The sequence below is a fragment of the Girardinichthys multiradiatus genome, chromosome 5, assembly GCF_021462225.1.
Source record: "Girardinichthys multiradiatus isolate DD_20200921_A chromosome 5, DD_fGirMul_XY1, whole genome shotgun sequence".
Taxonomy (NCBI): domain Eukaryota; kingdom Metazoa; phylum Chordata; class Actinopteri; order Cyprinodontiformes; family Goodeidae; genus Girardinichthys; species Girardinichthys multiradiatus.
Genome location: NC_061798.1, coordinates 21,327,617 through 21,343,387, shown reverse-complemented (window position 1 = coordinate 21,343,387; position 15,771 = coordinate 21,327,617). Strand labels below are relative to the sequence as shown.

Below are 15,771 nucleotides of genomic sequence, written 5' to 3'. Positions count from 1 at the left end.
CCATCCAGGACTTATACAGGTCTAGAGTCAGGAAAAGAGCTGCTAAAATCTCTGCAGACCCCACACACCCTGCACATAAACTGTTTAGAGCTTTACCTTCAGGCCGCCACTACAGAGCACTGTTCACTAAAACCAGCCGCCACAGAGACAGTTTCTTCCCCCAGGCTGTTTCTCTGTTGAACATTCAATAAAGTACAAAACATCTGCGTACTTTTGTTGTAAATGCACCTTTGTAAATATGTATATTTAAGGACATAAAGATATATCCATAAATATATCTTATAGTGCATTAAACAAAACAAAAAAAACAACCCAGAGAGCAAAGTGTACTGGAGTCAAATTCCTTGTTTGTATGTATGAACTTGGCAATAAAGCTGTTTCTGATTCTGAATCCTCTTCTCCATCTTTGCAGTCATGTCAAGCTGATCTGGTGAAAGACAATGGACACAAGTACTTCCTCTCCGTGTTAGCCGACAGTTACATGCCTGTAAGTATCAGCTGTCGTCACCACTGAAAAGTGCTTCATGTGATTGTTTGGGTTTCACTTGATGCAAAGATGCTTAATTACTAATTGCTCACTGTGTGAGAGTTGAGGGATGCTTCTCTTTCTTTCAGGCTGAATATCGGACCATGGCCGTTTTCATTTTGGCTGTCATCGTCAACAGCTACAGCACAGGCCAGGTACGAACCGGTTTGAATTTGCGTGTGTGGCTCCAAGCTGCTCGCCGGAAGCACAGAGAGGGGAGAACATGGCAAATTATTAATTCACTTCTCTCGCCAGGAAACGAGATTTAAGGGCAAGCTGTCATCTCTGTCGCCTGTTGTATATTTCCAGTAGACATTGGTTTTGTGACAGTTTTGTCAGCAGCAGTTACTTCTGCAGCTTTTGTTTCTGCCCCGGCCACCCATGTGTTGACACTTTATCACCAAAGGAGTCGTTTCCGTCGGCACCCAGCCTCCAGCATTCAATCCCAGAAGCCTTTTATGTCTGCTGCTCATCAAAAACCCAGTGGCGCAAATTAGGGATAATGTAGCTTATCATTTCACCCAGTACACCCAGGCACACAAACAATTCCTACAAGAAAATATTTGTTACATTTCTGTCTAGTTGTGGTTGTTATTTAAGTTGTTTATTTCCACTCATGTGCCTGTCTCTGATATTACATTTTCTAAATGTGACAAATCAGAAAACCTGTACGCGCTGTCGGGCTCAGAAACACCAATCCTTCATGTATATTTCTCTGTAAACTGAGTGCTCCCACATCTCCTGCTGGTTTCTGTTAATAATTGATGATCACGACATTACAGAGAGACTCTTTCCCTACTTCCCATCTTCATTTTCCTGTTTATTTCTTATGTCAAACAGCATTCATTGCTGTGGATTTAAGGCTGAGGTCGTCATAATGTTCAGGCTGAGCTCGGCTCATTCAGAGTCAAGGATATGTTCTAAGAGCTTAGACAACGCGTGCATTTCTGTAGGTGTACATTTGAAATCCTCCTGGGCGGAGGCTTCTTCAGAAAGCAGAGCAGCAGCATGCTGTGTTATAATCACAAAGTTTATTTACATTTTAAAAGATTCAAACCTCTTTCAGGTAAGCTGCAAAGTTTGTTTGGGTTTTCGGCTGTCTGTCGCATGTCATATCAGTACAGAATAGGCTTTAGTGGCGACTCCAGCACAGCAAAAAATACATAGCCTGAAGCTTTTATTATATAATCAGCATATTGCTGATTTCAAATATGACGAGATTGACCAGGAACAAAAATGGGCCTTATTTCAATAATGAGTGCAACACCAAAGAAGAAGAAGAAGACATTTTTTATTCAACAATAAAGACATATTTTAGTAAAACAGAGAAGTCAAGTTTTTCTACAAAATAGACCTGTAAAACATTCTTGATCCAACACATCAGAGAGGTCTCTCACCATCTCACTCACAATTTCATGGTTCCATCAATTAATGGCAAGTTGCTCAGGTCCTGAAGCCTTGGTCTTATATCAAATGTAACACCTTCCAAAAAGTTTCACTTTTGTTTCATCGGACCACAGATTATTTCCTCAAAGCTCTCAGGGATCATCAAGATGTTTCTTGGTAATTGTGAAATGGGGCTTTGTGTTCTGTTTGCTCGGCAGTGGTTTTATTTTGCCATGAATACTGTTTTTGCCCAGGTCTGCAGTGCTTTAAATGTTGGTCTAGGGAAGGGTTGTCCGTGGAGTAATATGTATCTGTAGGCCAGTCGTTTCTGAGAAGCTTTGCCACTTTTTAAATGTTTGCTCCATTTGTGGATAATGTGTCTCACTGTGGTTTACTGACTCCCAAAGCCTAATAATGGCTTTCCAGATTGTAGGATGTCCTCTTTAGATCGAAGCATGATTTCTGGGATCTTTTAGCCTACTTCATGTTGTTCTATGTAAGTGATTTCTTGATTTTATAAGCCTGGCAGTGATCAGGTTAATAAAATTCAACTGAATAATGTAGGTACTTACAATTAATTATATAACTGATTTAACACGTTGGTCAGGTATATTTTCACCAGATTGGTTTCGATAGCTTTTTTCCCTTAATAAATAAAATTGTCATATTAAAACTGCTTTCCACATTCATTCAGATAATCCTCATTTGATATGATTAAAAATGTCAGGGAACGGCTGTGGCGCAGGGGTAAAGTGCTCGACCCACGGAGGCTACTGTCCACAAAGCAGCCATTAGGGGTACAAGTCCTGGCCCGTTGTCCTTTGCTCCATGTCTTCCCTCTCTCTCTCGCCACCCCATTTTCTGTCAGTCAATTTACAAAATAAAAGCCACTACAGATCTGAAACATTAACCTGTGACAGGAAAGCAAACATCTCCAAAATGTAAATAGACACAAGTTTCCATTGTATTGGATTGTATTAAGTCTGTTCTTTTTTACCCATGAAGTCCTTCATGTGCAAACATGTGAACAGGTATATCAAGGTCTTCAAGTGTAGCAGGAATAAGCAAACTATCAATCTTATCGTCTCAGTTTACATCACATGGTTTTTCTTTCCAGTCACTGGACTTGCTGCATTTTTTTTATAAATGTTTAAAGAAAAGAAAAACAATAGACCTAAAATCCAAAGAGGAAAAAAACGTCTGTTGAAAAATCTGTCATTACTTTGCAAACTTTGACAGAATAATGACTTTTTGTCCACAGTTAATATGAGTAAAGTTTTGAAGTTGTTTTGTTGCAAGCCCATAATCTTTTCTGTCCAAATCTCAGCCTGAGGTTTACAAGTTAGTGGTAATTTATTAACTAATGAGCTGCAAATCAACCTGAGATCTCTGTGCAGCTCAGGAGGATCAGGCTCCTATCATGCTTATATTGTCGCAGCATGAATCCTACACAGAAAGATCAGTTTTAGCCATGAGTAGCCGTAATCACGGTCAGAAAACCTCAATCTACTATTGACTGGAAATATTCTTCTATTTACCTTCTAAAAGCTCAACCAAACTTCTAAACAACTTCAGGTTTCTTACAGCCTTCCCCCGCTTTTCTGCCCACCAGGAGGCCTGTCTGCAGGGCAACCTGATCGCCAACTGTCTGGAGCAGCTCTCAGACCCCCACCCGTTGCTCCGACAGTGGGTGGCGATCTGCCTGGGCCGGATCTGGCAGAACTTTGAACCGGCGCGCTGGTGTGGAGTCCGAGACAGCGCTCATGAGAAGTTGTACACCCTGCTGTCAGATCCCATCCCTGAGGTGAGAATGCAGAGCCACACACTCAAAAACACACATGAATGTATATATTTGTGGGACAAAGACAGCACATAGTTTGTCTTTTTGTAAATCTAACTCATCAGAGGATGAAAAATACAATCTGCTTCTGTAGAAAACAAGGTAAAACAGCCTGAAGTGTTCAGCTGCAAAATATTGGTCCATATCATGATTTATTTATTTTGCTGACGGTACAAAATGTCCATATTAAAAAAAAACTATTAAATATGTCTTCCACGTGGAGCTGGTTGCAGAATGGCCAGAAAACAAGCGATGTGCTCTCAAGTGAGTTACACAACCATTTCCAAACAAAGGTCGGATTGATACATGGATGAGACAAAAATGCCTCTATCTCACACTCTGGATTTTAAGATTTTGACTTTCAGACAGTCGGTAAAAGCTTGAAAAAGTATGGATTGTTTGAAAGGGTCATGGAAGCGAAGTTAAACCTTGTAGTGGTCTACTAGTGTATTTCAAGGTGACCATTAGAGTGGGAACTTTAACTTAAGCGGTGCTGTTATTTAATTAACAAAAGCATCAAAAAGACCAAGCAAAGACATTTTCAGATTTTCAGAAACGTATTCTTTCCAGTCAGCAGGGAAATTTTCAATATGAATAATTTTGCCAACCACCGTTGGGTGTTGATATAAAGTTATATAAATTATTCTTTGTTATTATTATTATTATTATTTATTTTGTGTACATAAACCTAGAAACTGAATGCAAAAGTTGCTTGTATGTAGATTTCAGATATGCATCAAATCTATCTTTGAAATTCTCACTTAAAGCTGCATTTGCTTTGCATTTTTAGATTTCTTATTAAGATCCATTTCGTCCTCTGGAGTTGAAGCTGTCACAAGAAAAATGGAGCATTGCCACCTTTATGAACAAAGGTTTAATAAAGAGCTGTTTTTATGCTTTCAAACCAGATTACAAGTAAAGACAGTAGTTGTCGCTGCATTTTGGCAGAATTAGACTATCTTCCCACATCTGTCGCTGTTTTCAGCTCTTGTGGGCTCTCTCTTGTTCCCAACTGCTCCTACATTCCTCCTAAGAAAGTCTTGGTGGATCATCAGCATCCACAGTCCTCTCCTTTCTTTTGACAAGTGTTTTATGACTAAAGCAAGAGCTGTGTGGGAGCCTGACCTGGGTGTAGATTTCACAGATGAAGGGTGGAGAGAAGCCGGCTATTTCTGTGCCCGATCAGCAGTTCGAGGTTCTTCACAGGCTTAGTTTTTCTAAACCTTGACTGAATAAGACGTATTCAGAAGTGCAGGTCGCAATTCAAGTTTCTTTATAAAACTTTTTACATTGTGTGCTGTTTATACTCAGCAGATCGACTGTGGCGGGTTCGAAGCTATTTCTAAAACACAAAAAGCTGATATCAGACATTTATATATTTATATATACAGTATCTCATAAAAAGTGAGTACACTCCTCACACTTTTTGTGTGGGAGAAGAAAGTTTACTAATATGAAAATGATGATAAGACAACTGGTTTCTGGTTTTCTTCTTACGGGAATCACAAGAATAGCATCACATCTGCAAGATATCAAAACCGGCGTACGTGACAGTTGTACCATAACAATCTCACGCTCTTATCAATTCCTCATTCCAAAGCTGGACTACACCACAGTTGAACTTCCAAAGACCGAATTGAACACACCTGCTCCCTATTCACACCTGAGACCTAGTAACTCTAACGAGTCACATGGCACCGGGGAAGTATTATGTGGGGAAGGATATGAGTCTGATATATTAAATGGGAATCTGTTCATCTCCAAACATGAAAAGATCCCATTTGATGCTGGTGTTTTGATGGGTGTTTATTAGTTGAGGCATTCTTCTCTGCTGTGTGACTCACAGTTTCTTGTTTCACACAAATATTCTGAACAACTCAGTCTTCACCAACAAAGGGATAAATAAAAATACTCAGACCAAATGTTGCTGAATACTTCTTGGTATCACTCCTGTTATTACGTTGTACAACACCCATTTATCAATAGGACTGAACGCAGTCTTCTCCTTTTATGTTTCATTAGCAACCAGACAGAGGGATCCTTTTGGATAATTCCTCTTTGCACAGCTTCGCTAGATCATCCAGAGTGCTTGGTCCTCTCCTTTGCTCAGGTCATCATGACCTCTGGGGACTGTGATGGAAGGTTGACCTAGTGTGTGGTGAACTATTCTGTGGTGATTTAGTCGCATGGTTTGGATGATTAATCTGCTGTGAGACTGAATGATGACCCATTATCTGTTTTCTGGTAGAGTCCCCCAGGTTTTTATATAAAATGCCCAGGTAAAAAGGAGGCGGGCTTCGTCCAATCCTGGACTTGAGAGTTCTGAACAAATACTTCTGAGTGCTATCAGCCTGTGCGATTGGTTCGCCATGATCGACCTGACAGACGCTTACTTTCACGTAGCGATACACCCGGACCACAGACAGTTTCTGAGATTCGTCTTCGAGGGCAAGGCTTACGAGTACCTCGTACGTCCTTTCGGTCTGTCTCTAGCGCCTCGCACCTTTACAAAATGTGTAGAGGCAGCGCTAGCACCTCTCAGAGAAACAGGCGCCTGTATTTCAAATTATCTGGACGACTAGGCTTTAATAGCCAGCTCCAGAGAGCAGGCGACAGTGCAGCTGTCTTGGGTTCTGTCACACATTCAGGCCTTAGGATTTTTGGTAAACTCTCAGAAAAGCTCTGTGATCCCAAGTCAGCAATTTTCATTTCTCGGTCTGGAAATATGCTCCCTTACAAGCAGGGCACGTCATTCCGACCACAGAGTTGGCTTTTTTCACCGCTGCCTCGCTCAGTTTCAGTTGGGACACAAACTGCGTTTCCAGACCATCTTACAACTGATGGGTATGATGGCATCTATGATTGCAGTAGTACCACTTGGTCTACTGACGATGCGCCCTTTCCAGCGGTGAACCCGCTCTCACCGGTTGTGTGCATGGCGTCACCGCAGCAGAAAACTAACGATAACCACTGCCTGTATGTCGGCTCTCAGCCCTTGGCGGGAACCAGGACTGTTGTGCCGTGGGTCGCCAATAGGGAGAGTAACCTTTGGTAAGGTGGTATCCACGGATGCCTCCCTGAGGGGGTGGGGGGTGTTATGCGATGGCGTGGCGAAGATTGGGGGTTTGTACACCAGTACAATCCAAACTCCACATAAAATACTTGGAGCTCTTAGCGGTTCTGCTGGCTGTGCAACATTTCTGTTAAACCAACATGTTCTGGTCAGGACAAACAACACCACTGTGATTTCATACATAAACAGACGGGGAGGGACTCATTCACTTCCTCTTCTGAAGCTATCACACACCCTCTTGCAGTGGTGCAGCATACATTATCTGTCTATCAGAGCTACTCATGTCCCGGGACGACTGAATCTGGTGCAGATTTGCTCTCCAGAGGCGGACCTCGGATGAGAGAGTGGAGGCTTCACCCCTCCATGGTGGCACAGATATGGTGTCTGTTTGGGACAGCAGCAGTAGATCTTTATGCCACCAGAGCCAACACTCACTGTCCTCTGTTCTTTTCTATAACAGATCAGGATGCTCCACTGGGAGTGGATGCCTTGGCCCATCCATGGCCCAATGTACTCCTGTATGCATTCCCCCCAGTGGAAATTATACTACCTGCACTAGAGAGGGTGCGCAAACAGGGTCTGTCCCTAATTTTAGTAGCACACCGTTGGCCTGCAAAGTCATGGTATTCCGAGATAATCAGCCTGCTGGCAGCAGAGCCGTGGCAACTCCCCGTTCGCTGGTATCTCCTCACTCACTTTTCTTGCTCTGCTCTCGGTGGAGGATGCACGCGTTTTCTCTACCTCCCTCTTGCCTGCTTCTGCATCTGCTTTTGTCTGTGTTTTTCACAGAGCCTCAGTTGACATGTCTTCCAAACTCGCAAATTATAGATTTGGTCAGCTGGTCTCTCAATGCAATTGATCAATTTATTTCCATGAGAAGACAGGGTAAAGGAGAACTCTCTTGCCCAGCCGGTACATTCTTCTCTGGAAACACAATGGATTCCTGGCAACAGCGGAAGATTGTGTGCTTGACTACAATGTCGGTTGAGGACGCAGAAGATGTTTATATATTTGTATTTTTATAACAGGATTTCTGCTTTTTGGAGCTCGCGGTTACCTGACTTATCGAGTGAGTAGCAAAACGTGGGCAGCAGTTCAAAGCATCCCAAAGCTGCTTGCGATGCTGGATGGAATCTGCAGAGCGATCAATGCTCAGACTGAATTGTTAAGAGAGCTAAGCCGCAAGCTGGATACGGTTCTTGAACAGAATCATAGCCTGGAAACAGCTTTTGGACTCAGAGGTGAAAGGATTTAATCACGGAGAAGGTTGTTCGCCCCAGAACTGCGGGAAAGTCCCAGTCCCAAATTTGGATATTTGGATTGACAATTGAGAGATAACAGTAAAAACTCTTAAAGTGGTTGGAAATCCACACAACTGCTTGAACCAGAACACTTATTGTTATTCTAAATCTGGTGCCCCAACATGGCCTTGGCAACTTCTGCTAAGTGGCTATCGACAAAATATCTCCTGGATGCTATGTAAACATGGCGATCTTTCCCAACACCCCTGAACAGCTGTGACCCAGATAAGACTTTGCGGCCGATTGAGAAAACTTCCATCTCTCTCCTCAAGGACAATGGCGCAGTCTAATTCTTGCACACACAATCACAGTTATTTATTTGCAACCACCGCACTCTTGCAAAATCTTTTCTTCTTGTGTGTTGCTTAGCCCTGCACCTAACTGCGTGATTTCATTACTTTTTCATATATTTTTTTTGTTTTATCAGAAGGATTACCAGCGAAAACCAATATATTATTAGCACCTGAAAATGTGGATTAAAGCTGTTTTGTACCAGTGACTCAGCTTCCCTAGTTAGAATTCAGTGGAATGATGAGACTATCAATATTATCATCTTCTTTTAGCCTAAGATGCATTATTATTAAGAGTGGCTTGGAACCAATTTCTACCAGTAAACCCAGAAAGATTATTAATTATTATTACTCCCAAGGATTATTAGTGTCATTTGATGTGTTTGATTTTCTGTATTGTAATGTTTTTCCTAATGTACAGCACTTTGAGTGCCTTGTTGCTGAAAAGTGCTATATAAATAAACTTAACTTGAATTGACTTGACTCAGGCAGGAGGGGAGATATTTCATCCACACCCAGAGCTGTGGAGGCTGCATGCTTACCTGCTGAGAGGTCCAGCTTATTAGCCAAAGCCTTCCCCCCTGATGTGGTGGCACCAATCCAGAATGCAAGAGCATCCTCCACTAGAGGCTTATATGCTTATAAATGGCAGGCTTTTGAGCAGTGGTGTGAGGACAAGCACATTGTTCCATTTCAGTGCTCAATGGTAGGAGTTTTAACATTTTTGCAGGAACTGCTGGATAAAGGTCTTTCCTTTTCCACAATTAAGGTCTACTTGGCTGCCATTTCTGCCTGCCATATTGGTTTTAATGGAGTCACACCAGGTGCTCATCCTCTGGCTGTACGCTTATTAAAGGGGGTTAGTGGACTCAGACCTGTGATTAAACCCAGTTTTCCTTCCTGGGATCTCACATTGGTACTAGAAGCTATTTTTACCCTCCATTTGAACCTTTGGAGTCAGTAGATTTAAAGTTCCTTTCATATAGGGTTGCTCTGCTTGTTGCTCTGACAACTGCAAAGCGGGTTGGAGATCTCCATGCTTTATCTGTAAATCCTACCTGTGTACACTTTTCATCTGATGGTTCCAAGGTCACCTTGCGACCTAATGCAGCTTATCTTCCTAAGGTTATACCTTCGGACTGCAGCTCCATGACTATGGAACTTTCTAGTTTTTGTCCACCTCCTTTTGCATGTGAGGAACAAAGAAGGTTACACTTCCTGTGTCCTTTACGTGCACTGCGCAGTTACATTGACTGTACTCAGACTGTGAGGTTGTGTGATCAACTGTTTGAATGTGCTGCTAACCCAGCAAGGGGGAAAGCTCTGTCCAGACAAAGACTCTCCCACTGGATCGTGGAGGCTATTTCTCTAGCTTACAGCAACAGGGGTCTCCCAATGGCACGTGGTGTGAAGGCTCACTCCACCAGGGGCATAGCGACCTCCTTGGCCCTATTTAGAGGGGTGCCCATGAGTGACATTTGTGCTGCAGCCGCACACATTTGTAAAGTTTTATTGTTTGGATGTGACCACCCCTTCTATGGCTCACTCTGTTCTTTCTGCTGGGTCTGAAGTGCTGCACTAGTATGCAGTGCATGATCCAGGTTTGATGGCTGTTCTGTGGGGCGTTTATATACAGTGCCTTGCGAAAGTACTCGGCCCCCTTGAACTAGTCAACCTCTTGCCACATTTCAGGCTTCAAACATAAAGATATAAAATTCAAATTTTTTGTGAAGAATCAACAAGTGGGACACAATCATGAAGTGGAATGAAATTTATTGGTTGGTATAACTTGTTTAACAAATAAAACTGAAAAGTGGGGCGTGCAATATTATTCGACCCCCTTGCGTTAATACTTTGTAGCGCCACCCTTTGCTGCAATTACAGCTACAAGTCGCTTGGGGTATGTCTCTATCAGTTTTGCACATCGAGAGACTGAAATTCTTGCCCATTCTTCCTTGCAAAACAGCTGGAGCTCAGTGAGGTTGGATGGAGAGCGTTCGCGAACAGCAGTCTTCAGCTCTTTCCACAGATTCTTGATTGGATTCAGGTCTGGACTTTGACTTGGCCATTCCAACACCTGGATACGTTTATTTGTGAACCATTCCATTGTAGATTTGGCTTTATGTTTTGGATCATTGTCTTGTTGGAAGATAAATCTCCGTCCCAGTCTCAGGTCTCTTACAGACTCCAACAGGCTTTCTTCTTTTGCATTGTGGCCAAACAGTTTGATTTTGGTTTCATCTGACCAGAGCACCTTCTTCCACATGTTTGGTGTGTCTCCCAGGTGGTTTGTGGCAAACTTTAAACGAGACTTTTTATGGATATCTTTGAGAAATGGCTTTCTTCTTGCCACTCTTCCATAAAGGCCAGATTGGTGCAGTGTACGACTGATTGTTGTCCTATGGACAGACTCTCCCACCTCAGCTGTAGATCTCTGCAGTTCATCCAGAGTGATCATGGGCCTCTTGGCTGCATCTCTGATCAGTCTTCTCCTTGTTCAAGATGAAAGTTTAGAGGGATGGCCGGGTCTTGGTAGATTTGCAGTGGTCTGATACTCCTTCCATTTCAATATGATTGCTTGCACTGTGCTCCTTGGGATGTTTAAAGCTTGGGAAATCTTTTTGTATCCAAATCCGGCTTTAAAGTTCTCCACAACAGTATCTCGGACCTGCCTGGTGTGTTCCTTGGTCTTCATGATGCTCTCTGCGCTTTGAACAGAACCCTGAGACTATCACAGAGCAGGTGCATTTATACGGAGACTTGATTACACACAGGTGGATTCTATTTATCATCATCAGTCATTTGGGACAACATTGGATCATTCAGAGATCCTCACTGAACTTCTGGAATGAGTTTGCTGCACTGAAAGTAAAGGGGCCGAATAATATTGCACGCCCCACTTTACAGTTTTTTATCTGTTAAAAAAGTTTGACACATCCAATAAATGTCATGCCACTTCACGATTGTGTCCCACTTGTTGTTGATTCTTCACAAAAATTTTTAATTTTATATCTTAATGATTGAAGCCTGAAATGTGGCAAGAGGTTGAAAAGTTCAAGGGGGCCGAGTACTTTCGCAAGGCACTGTATATCCCATACTCATGTGTTGTACTGAGTAAATCAACTGATAGGGAACATAAAGTTCTGCATATAACTACTGTTCCCTGAAGGAGAGTAACAAAGTACAACACATGGCTGCTCAGCTGGACTCGGTGAATAGAGGGTATCGAACTGAGTAATGACGACAATGACGGACAGGTATATAGTGCAGACGGGGCCTGTCACCTGTCTTCATCACATCATTTGCCTAGGAGGTGTGATTAGAGCTGGCTTCAGCCAGGACACGTGGGGTGTGATATCCCATACTTATGTGTTGTACTGAGTGAATTGACTGAAAGGGAACAGTAGTTATATGCATAACTTTATGTTTGTTGTGCATCTTTTTTCCTTACATGCTCTACTGAACACAGAAGTTTTTACAAAGTAGATCGCTCTTCTGTACAGACCTCCAGCACCTTACTGGGTTGTGTGTGGACGCCAGAGAAGGGCATACAGAGTTCGCCCTGACATTCACCCAGACTCTCTTGCAGAAACAGCTGCTTCTAGCAGAAACCTCCTCCCTAGCAGCTGTTTTCTTTGCAGGGTTGAATCTGAGGTGTGCAGGAAATACTCACAGCCTGTTCTACATATCCAGGTTTTTGAATGAATTAAAATAAATAACTAATCGTGTCTACTGGGAAATTAAGCCCAGACTCATAATAGGTGACCCATTGACATCAAAATAATTGCAACTACTTTGATATGCATGAATTTAAACAGGAGACAATGAAACACGGGTGATTTTTAATTTGCACCAACATTTTGTAACATTTTTGTCGATAAGTTCTGCAGAGGGGTTAACAAAATATATTTCTATCAAGATCATTTGAGTTTTCTTGTGTGTTAGACTTGTATATTAGTTCTCAAACTTTTGTTTTATTTATTATATGAGGACTTATATCTGTTAGCAAGGCCACATTGTTGAGATTCATCCCCTTTTTAGAGCCAAACACCACTCTGTTGTAATGTAGACCCAAATGGTTTTAGGAGAAATGTGTTGTTTTTCTAGTTGTGGTTTAGGGATGTCTCTGGGAAATAAAAACGTAGTACTCTGTGATGGAAAGGTGACTATTTGTGTTGCCTCTTCACAGTGAACATAAGACCTGCATAAATCTATGCCTATCTGCAACTTTCATTGGATGTAAATTAAGTTTGATAGGAAGAAGAAAAAAAACAGGCAAACATTCACTGTTTCAGAGTTTAAGTTTCCAGCGGAATTAGGTACATGAGAAGCACAGACACTCTGGCATGCAGAATATTTCTAACAAACAAATTGAGCCTTAACCTTTAACCTTAAATTCATTAGAGTTTGACAAGATGATTTTCAGTTATACTTTCTCATCTACCTTCAGTCGACTTTAGAAAGGGTGAAAAGAAATGAAAGCATTTCTGTTGCCTGGTTGTATCGACTCTGGGAAAAGAAATAGTGCTTTTCTTTTTTTTCTTTTTTAATGACTTCCTACTTTTTTGAATTTATGATGGATGATTATTGAATTTATTGAATTTCACTCTATTCACATGAAGAGAGTGATCCACCTCTCCATCAAGGGTTTCTAACAAAGGAGCATGTTTAAAATTATTTATAAAGATTGAACCCCCTCAAAGGATATTTTGATTTTGACAGAGGTTGTCTCCAAAAAGCTCACAGAGAGACACCAAAGACATCTTGCACAGTCTGATGGAACAATGCAGAGTATCTGTGCTAGAAGGTAAAACCTCAACTGAAAGGTCTTTTGGTTTAGATTCTCTTTGAAAATCAGCTTGTTCAAAGGCATAGTTTTAACAAGGTGTCAGAAACATTCCTCAGATTTTGGTCCAAATTGACTTTGTAGCATTGCCTGGTTTTAGTGAGCCTGAGTTATAGCCTCAGTTTCGTATTCTTTTAACTGACAGGAGAAGCACTTGGTGTGATCTTCTGCTGCTGTAGCTCATTTGGTCCAAGGTTCAGCCTGTTGGGCGTTGATGACATACCACATATCTTAGTTGTAAAACATGTAAAAAACAACATTTTCATCCACATAACTGCAACCCAGTGGATATTTTCTGCCATTGTTTCCCAATGGCACGTGGTGTGAAGGCTCACTCCACCAGGGGCATAGCGACCTCCTTGGCCCTATTTAGAGGGGTGCCCATGAGTGACATTTGTGCTGCAGCCGCACACATTTGTAAAGTTTTATTGTTTGGATGTGACCACCCCTTCTATGGCTCACTCTGTTCTTTCTGCTGGGTCTGAAATGCTGCACTAGTATGCAGTGCATGATCCAGGTTTGATGGCTGTTCTGTGGGGCGTTTATATACAGTGCCTTGCGAAAGTACTCGGCCCCCTTGAACTAGTCAACCTCTTGCCAAATTTCAGTCTTCAAACATAAAGATATAAAATTCTAATTTTTGGTGAAGAATCAACAAGTGGGACACCATCGTGAAGAGAAATGAAATTTATTGGATGTGTCAAACTTTTTTAACAAATAAAAAACTGAAAAGTGGTGCGTGCAATATTATTCAGCCCCTTTGCGTTAATACTTTGTAGCGCCACCCTTCGTAGTTGTAAAACATGTAAAAAACAACATTTTCATCCACATAACTGCAACCTAGTGGATATTTTCTGTTTGCCGCTCGTTCTGCCCAGTTAGAGGTCTCGTCGTCTTCCGCTTTATCCGGGACCGGGTCGCGGGGGCAGCAGACTCAGGAGAGACGCCCAAACGTCCCTCTCCCCAGACACCTCCTCCAGCTCCTCCAGGGGGAGCCCAATGCGTTCCCAGGCCAGCCGAGAGACATAGTCCCTCCAGCGTGTCCTGGGCCGTCCCCTGGGCCTCCTCCCGGTGGGACGTGCCTGGAATGCCTCCCGAGGAAGGCGTCCAGGAGGCATCCGGTATAGATGCCCGAGCCACCTCAACTGGCTCCTCTCGATGTGGAGGAGCAGCGGCTCTACTCCGAGCCCCTCCCGGATGGCCGAGCTCCTCACCCTATCTCTAAGGGAGTGCCCGGCCACCCTATGGAGGAAGCTCATTTCAGCAGCTTGTATCTGGGATCTCGTTCTTTCGGTCATGACCCAAAGTTCATGGCCATAGGTGAGGGTAGGAACGTAGACCGACCGGTAAATCGAGAGCTTCGCTTTTCGGCTCAGCTCTCTCTTCACCACAATGGACCGGCACAGCGCCCCCATTACTGCGGCAGCTGCACAGATCTGACTGTCAATCTCCCGCTCCATTCTTCCCTCTCTCGTGAACAAGACCCCAAGATACTTGAACTCCTTCACTTGAGGCAGGAACTCCCCTCCAACCTGAAGACGGCAAGCCACCCTTTTCCGGCCAAGAACCATGGCCTCGGACCTGGAGGAGCTGATCTTCATACCAGCTGCTGAACACTCGGCTGCCAACCGCCACAGCGCATGCTGTAGGTCTTGGCTAGATGGGGCCAGCAGGACTACGTCATTTGCAAAAAGAAGAGACGAAATCCACTGGTCCCCAAACCAGACCCCCTCCGGCCCTTGGCTGCGCCTACAAGTCCTGTCCATAAAAGTTATGAACAGGACCGGTGACAAAGGGCAGCCCTGCCGGAGTCCAACATGCACCGGGAACAGGTCCAACTTAGTGCCGGCAATGCGGACCAAACTCCTGCTCCGCTCATACAGGGACCGGATGGCCCCTAATAAAGGGCCCCCAATTCCATACTCCTAGAGCACCCCCCACAGGGCACCTTGAAGGACACAGTCGAATGCCTTCTCCAGGTCCACAAAACACATGTGGACCGGTTGGGCAAACTCCCATGAACCCTCGAGTACCCTCAAAGGTTAGAGGTGTATTGATGATTTTCTGGAATGTCAAACATCATATTTCAGGAGTCAAGAGACAGCCCTGGCTGTCTCATTCAGAGTATGTATAATTGTGTCTTTTACTCTATTAAATAAAAGACTCTTTTCCTTTAGAAAGACTTCTACAAAGCATTTTAACAGCAAATTGGTTTTTATTCAAATTGTCTCTCTTCTCTCTCTGAGGCAGAGATTTATGTGATGTTTAAAAGGCTGTACTTTCGGTTCCTATGTTTGCGTAATACGCCTTTAAGAACAGAGTGATATTAAACCAGTTCTTCAACTGTCACAGTAACTTCAACACAAAGTCCCATTTTAATTTTACAGGTAATCTGTGTGATTAGTAGGCAGGGACTGGTTTCAGGTATGAGGGTATAGCAAGGTTTTAAAATATTTTGAATTCAAAACTGCAAAACGTTTCCTTCACGCTGTTATTGTACATAATTTCC

At 43.0% G+C, this 15,771-nt stretch overlaps 1 protein-coding gene across 7 annotated transcripts in view; it reads left to right on the top strand.

Moving 5' to 3' along the window:
• The window catches only part of rptor (regulatory associated protein of MTOR, complex 1), a 237,567-nt gene that overhangs the window by 146,390 nt on the left and 75,406 nt on the right, over positions 1 to 15,771 (top strand). For all 7 annotated transcript variants that reach the window (XM_047365159.1, XM_047365154.1, XM_047365161.1 and 4 more), the window contains exons 15-17: positions 413 to 487; positions 616 to 681; positions 3,525 to 3,716. In XM_047365159.1, the coding sequence (XP_047221115.1) occupies positions 413 to 487; positions 616 to 681; positions 3,525 to 3,716 (333 nt within the window). The remainder of the gene's footprint in view (positions 1 to 412; positions 488 to 615; positions 682 to 3,524; positions 3,717 to 15,771) is intronic.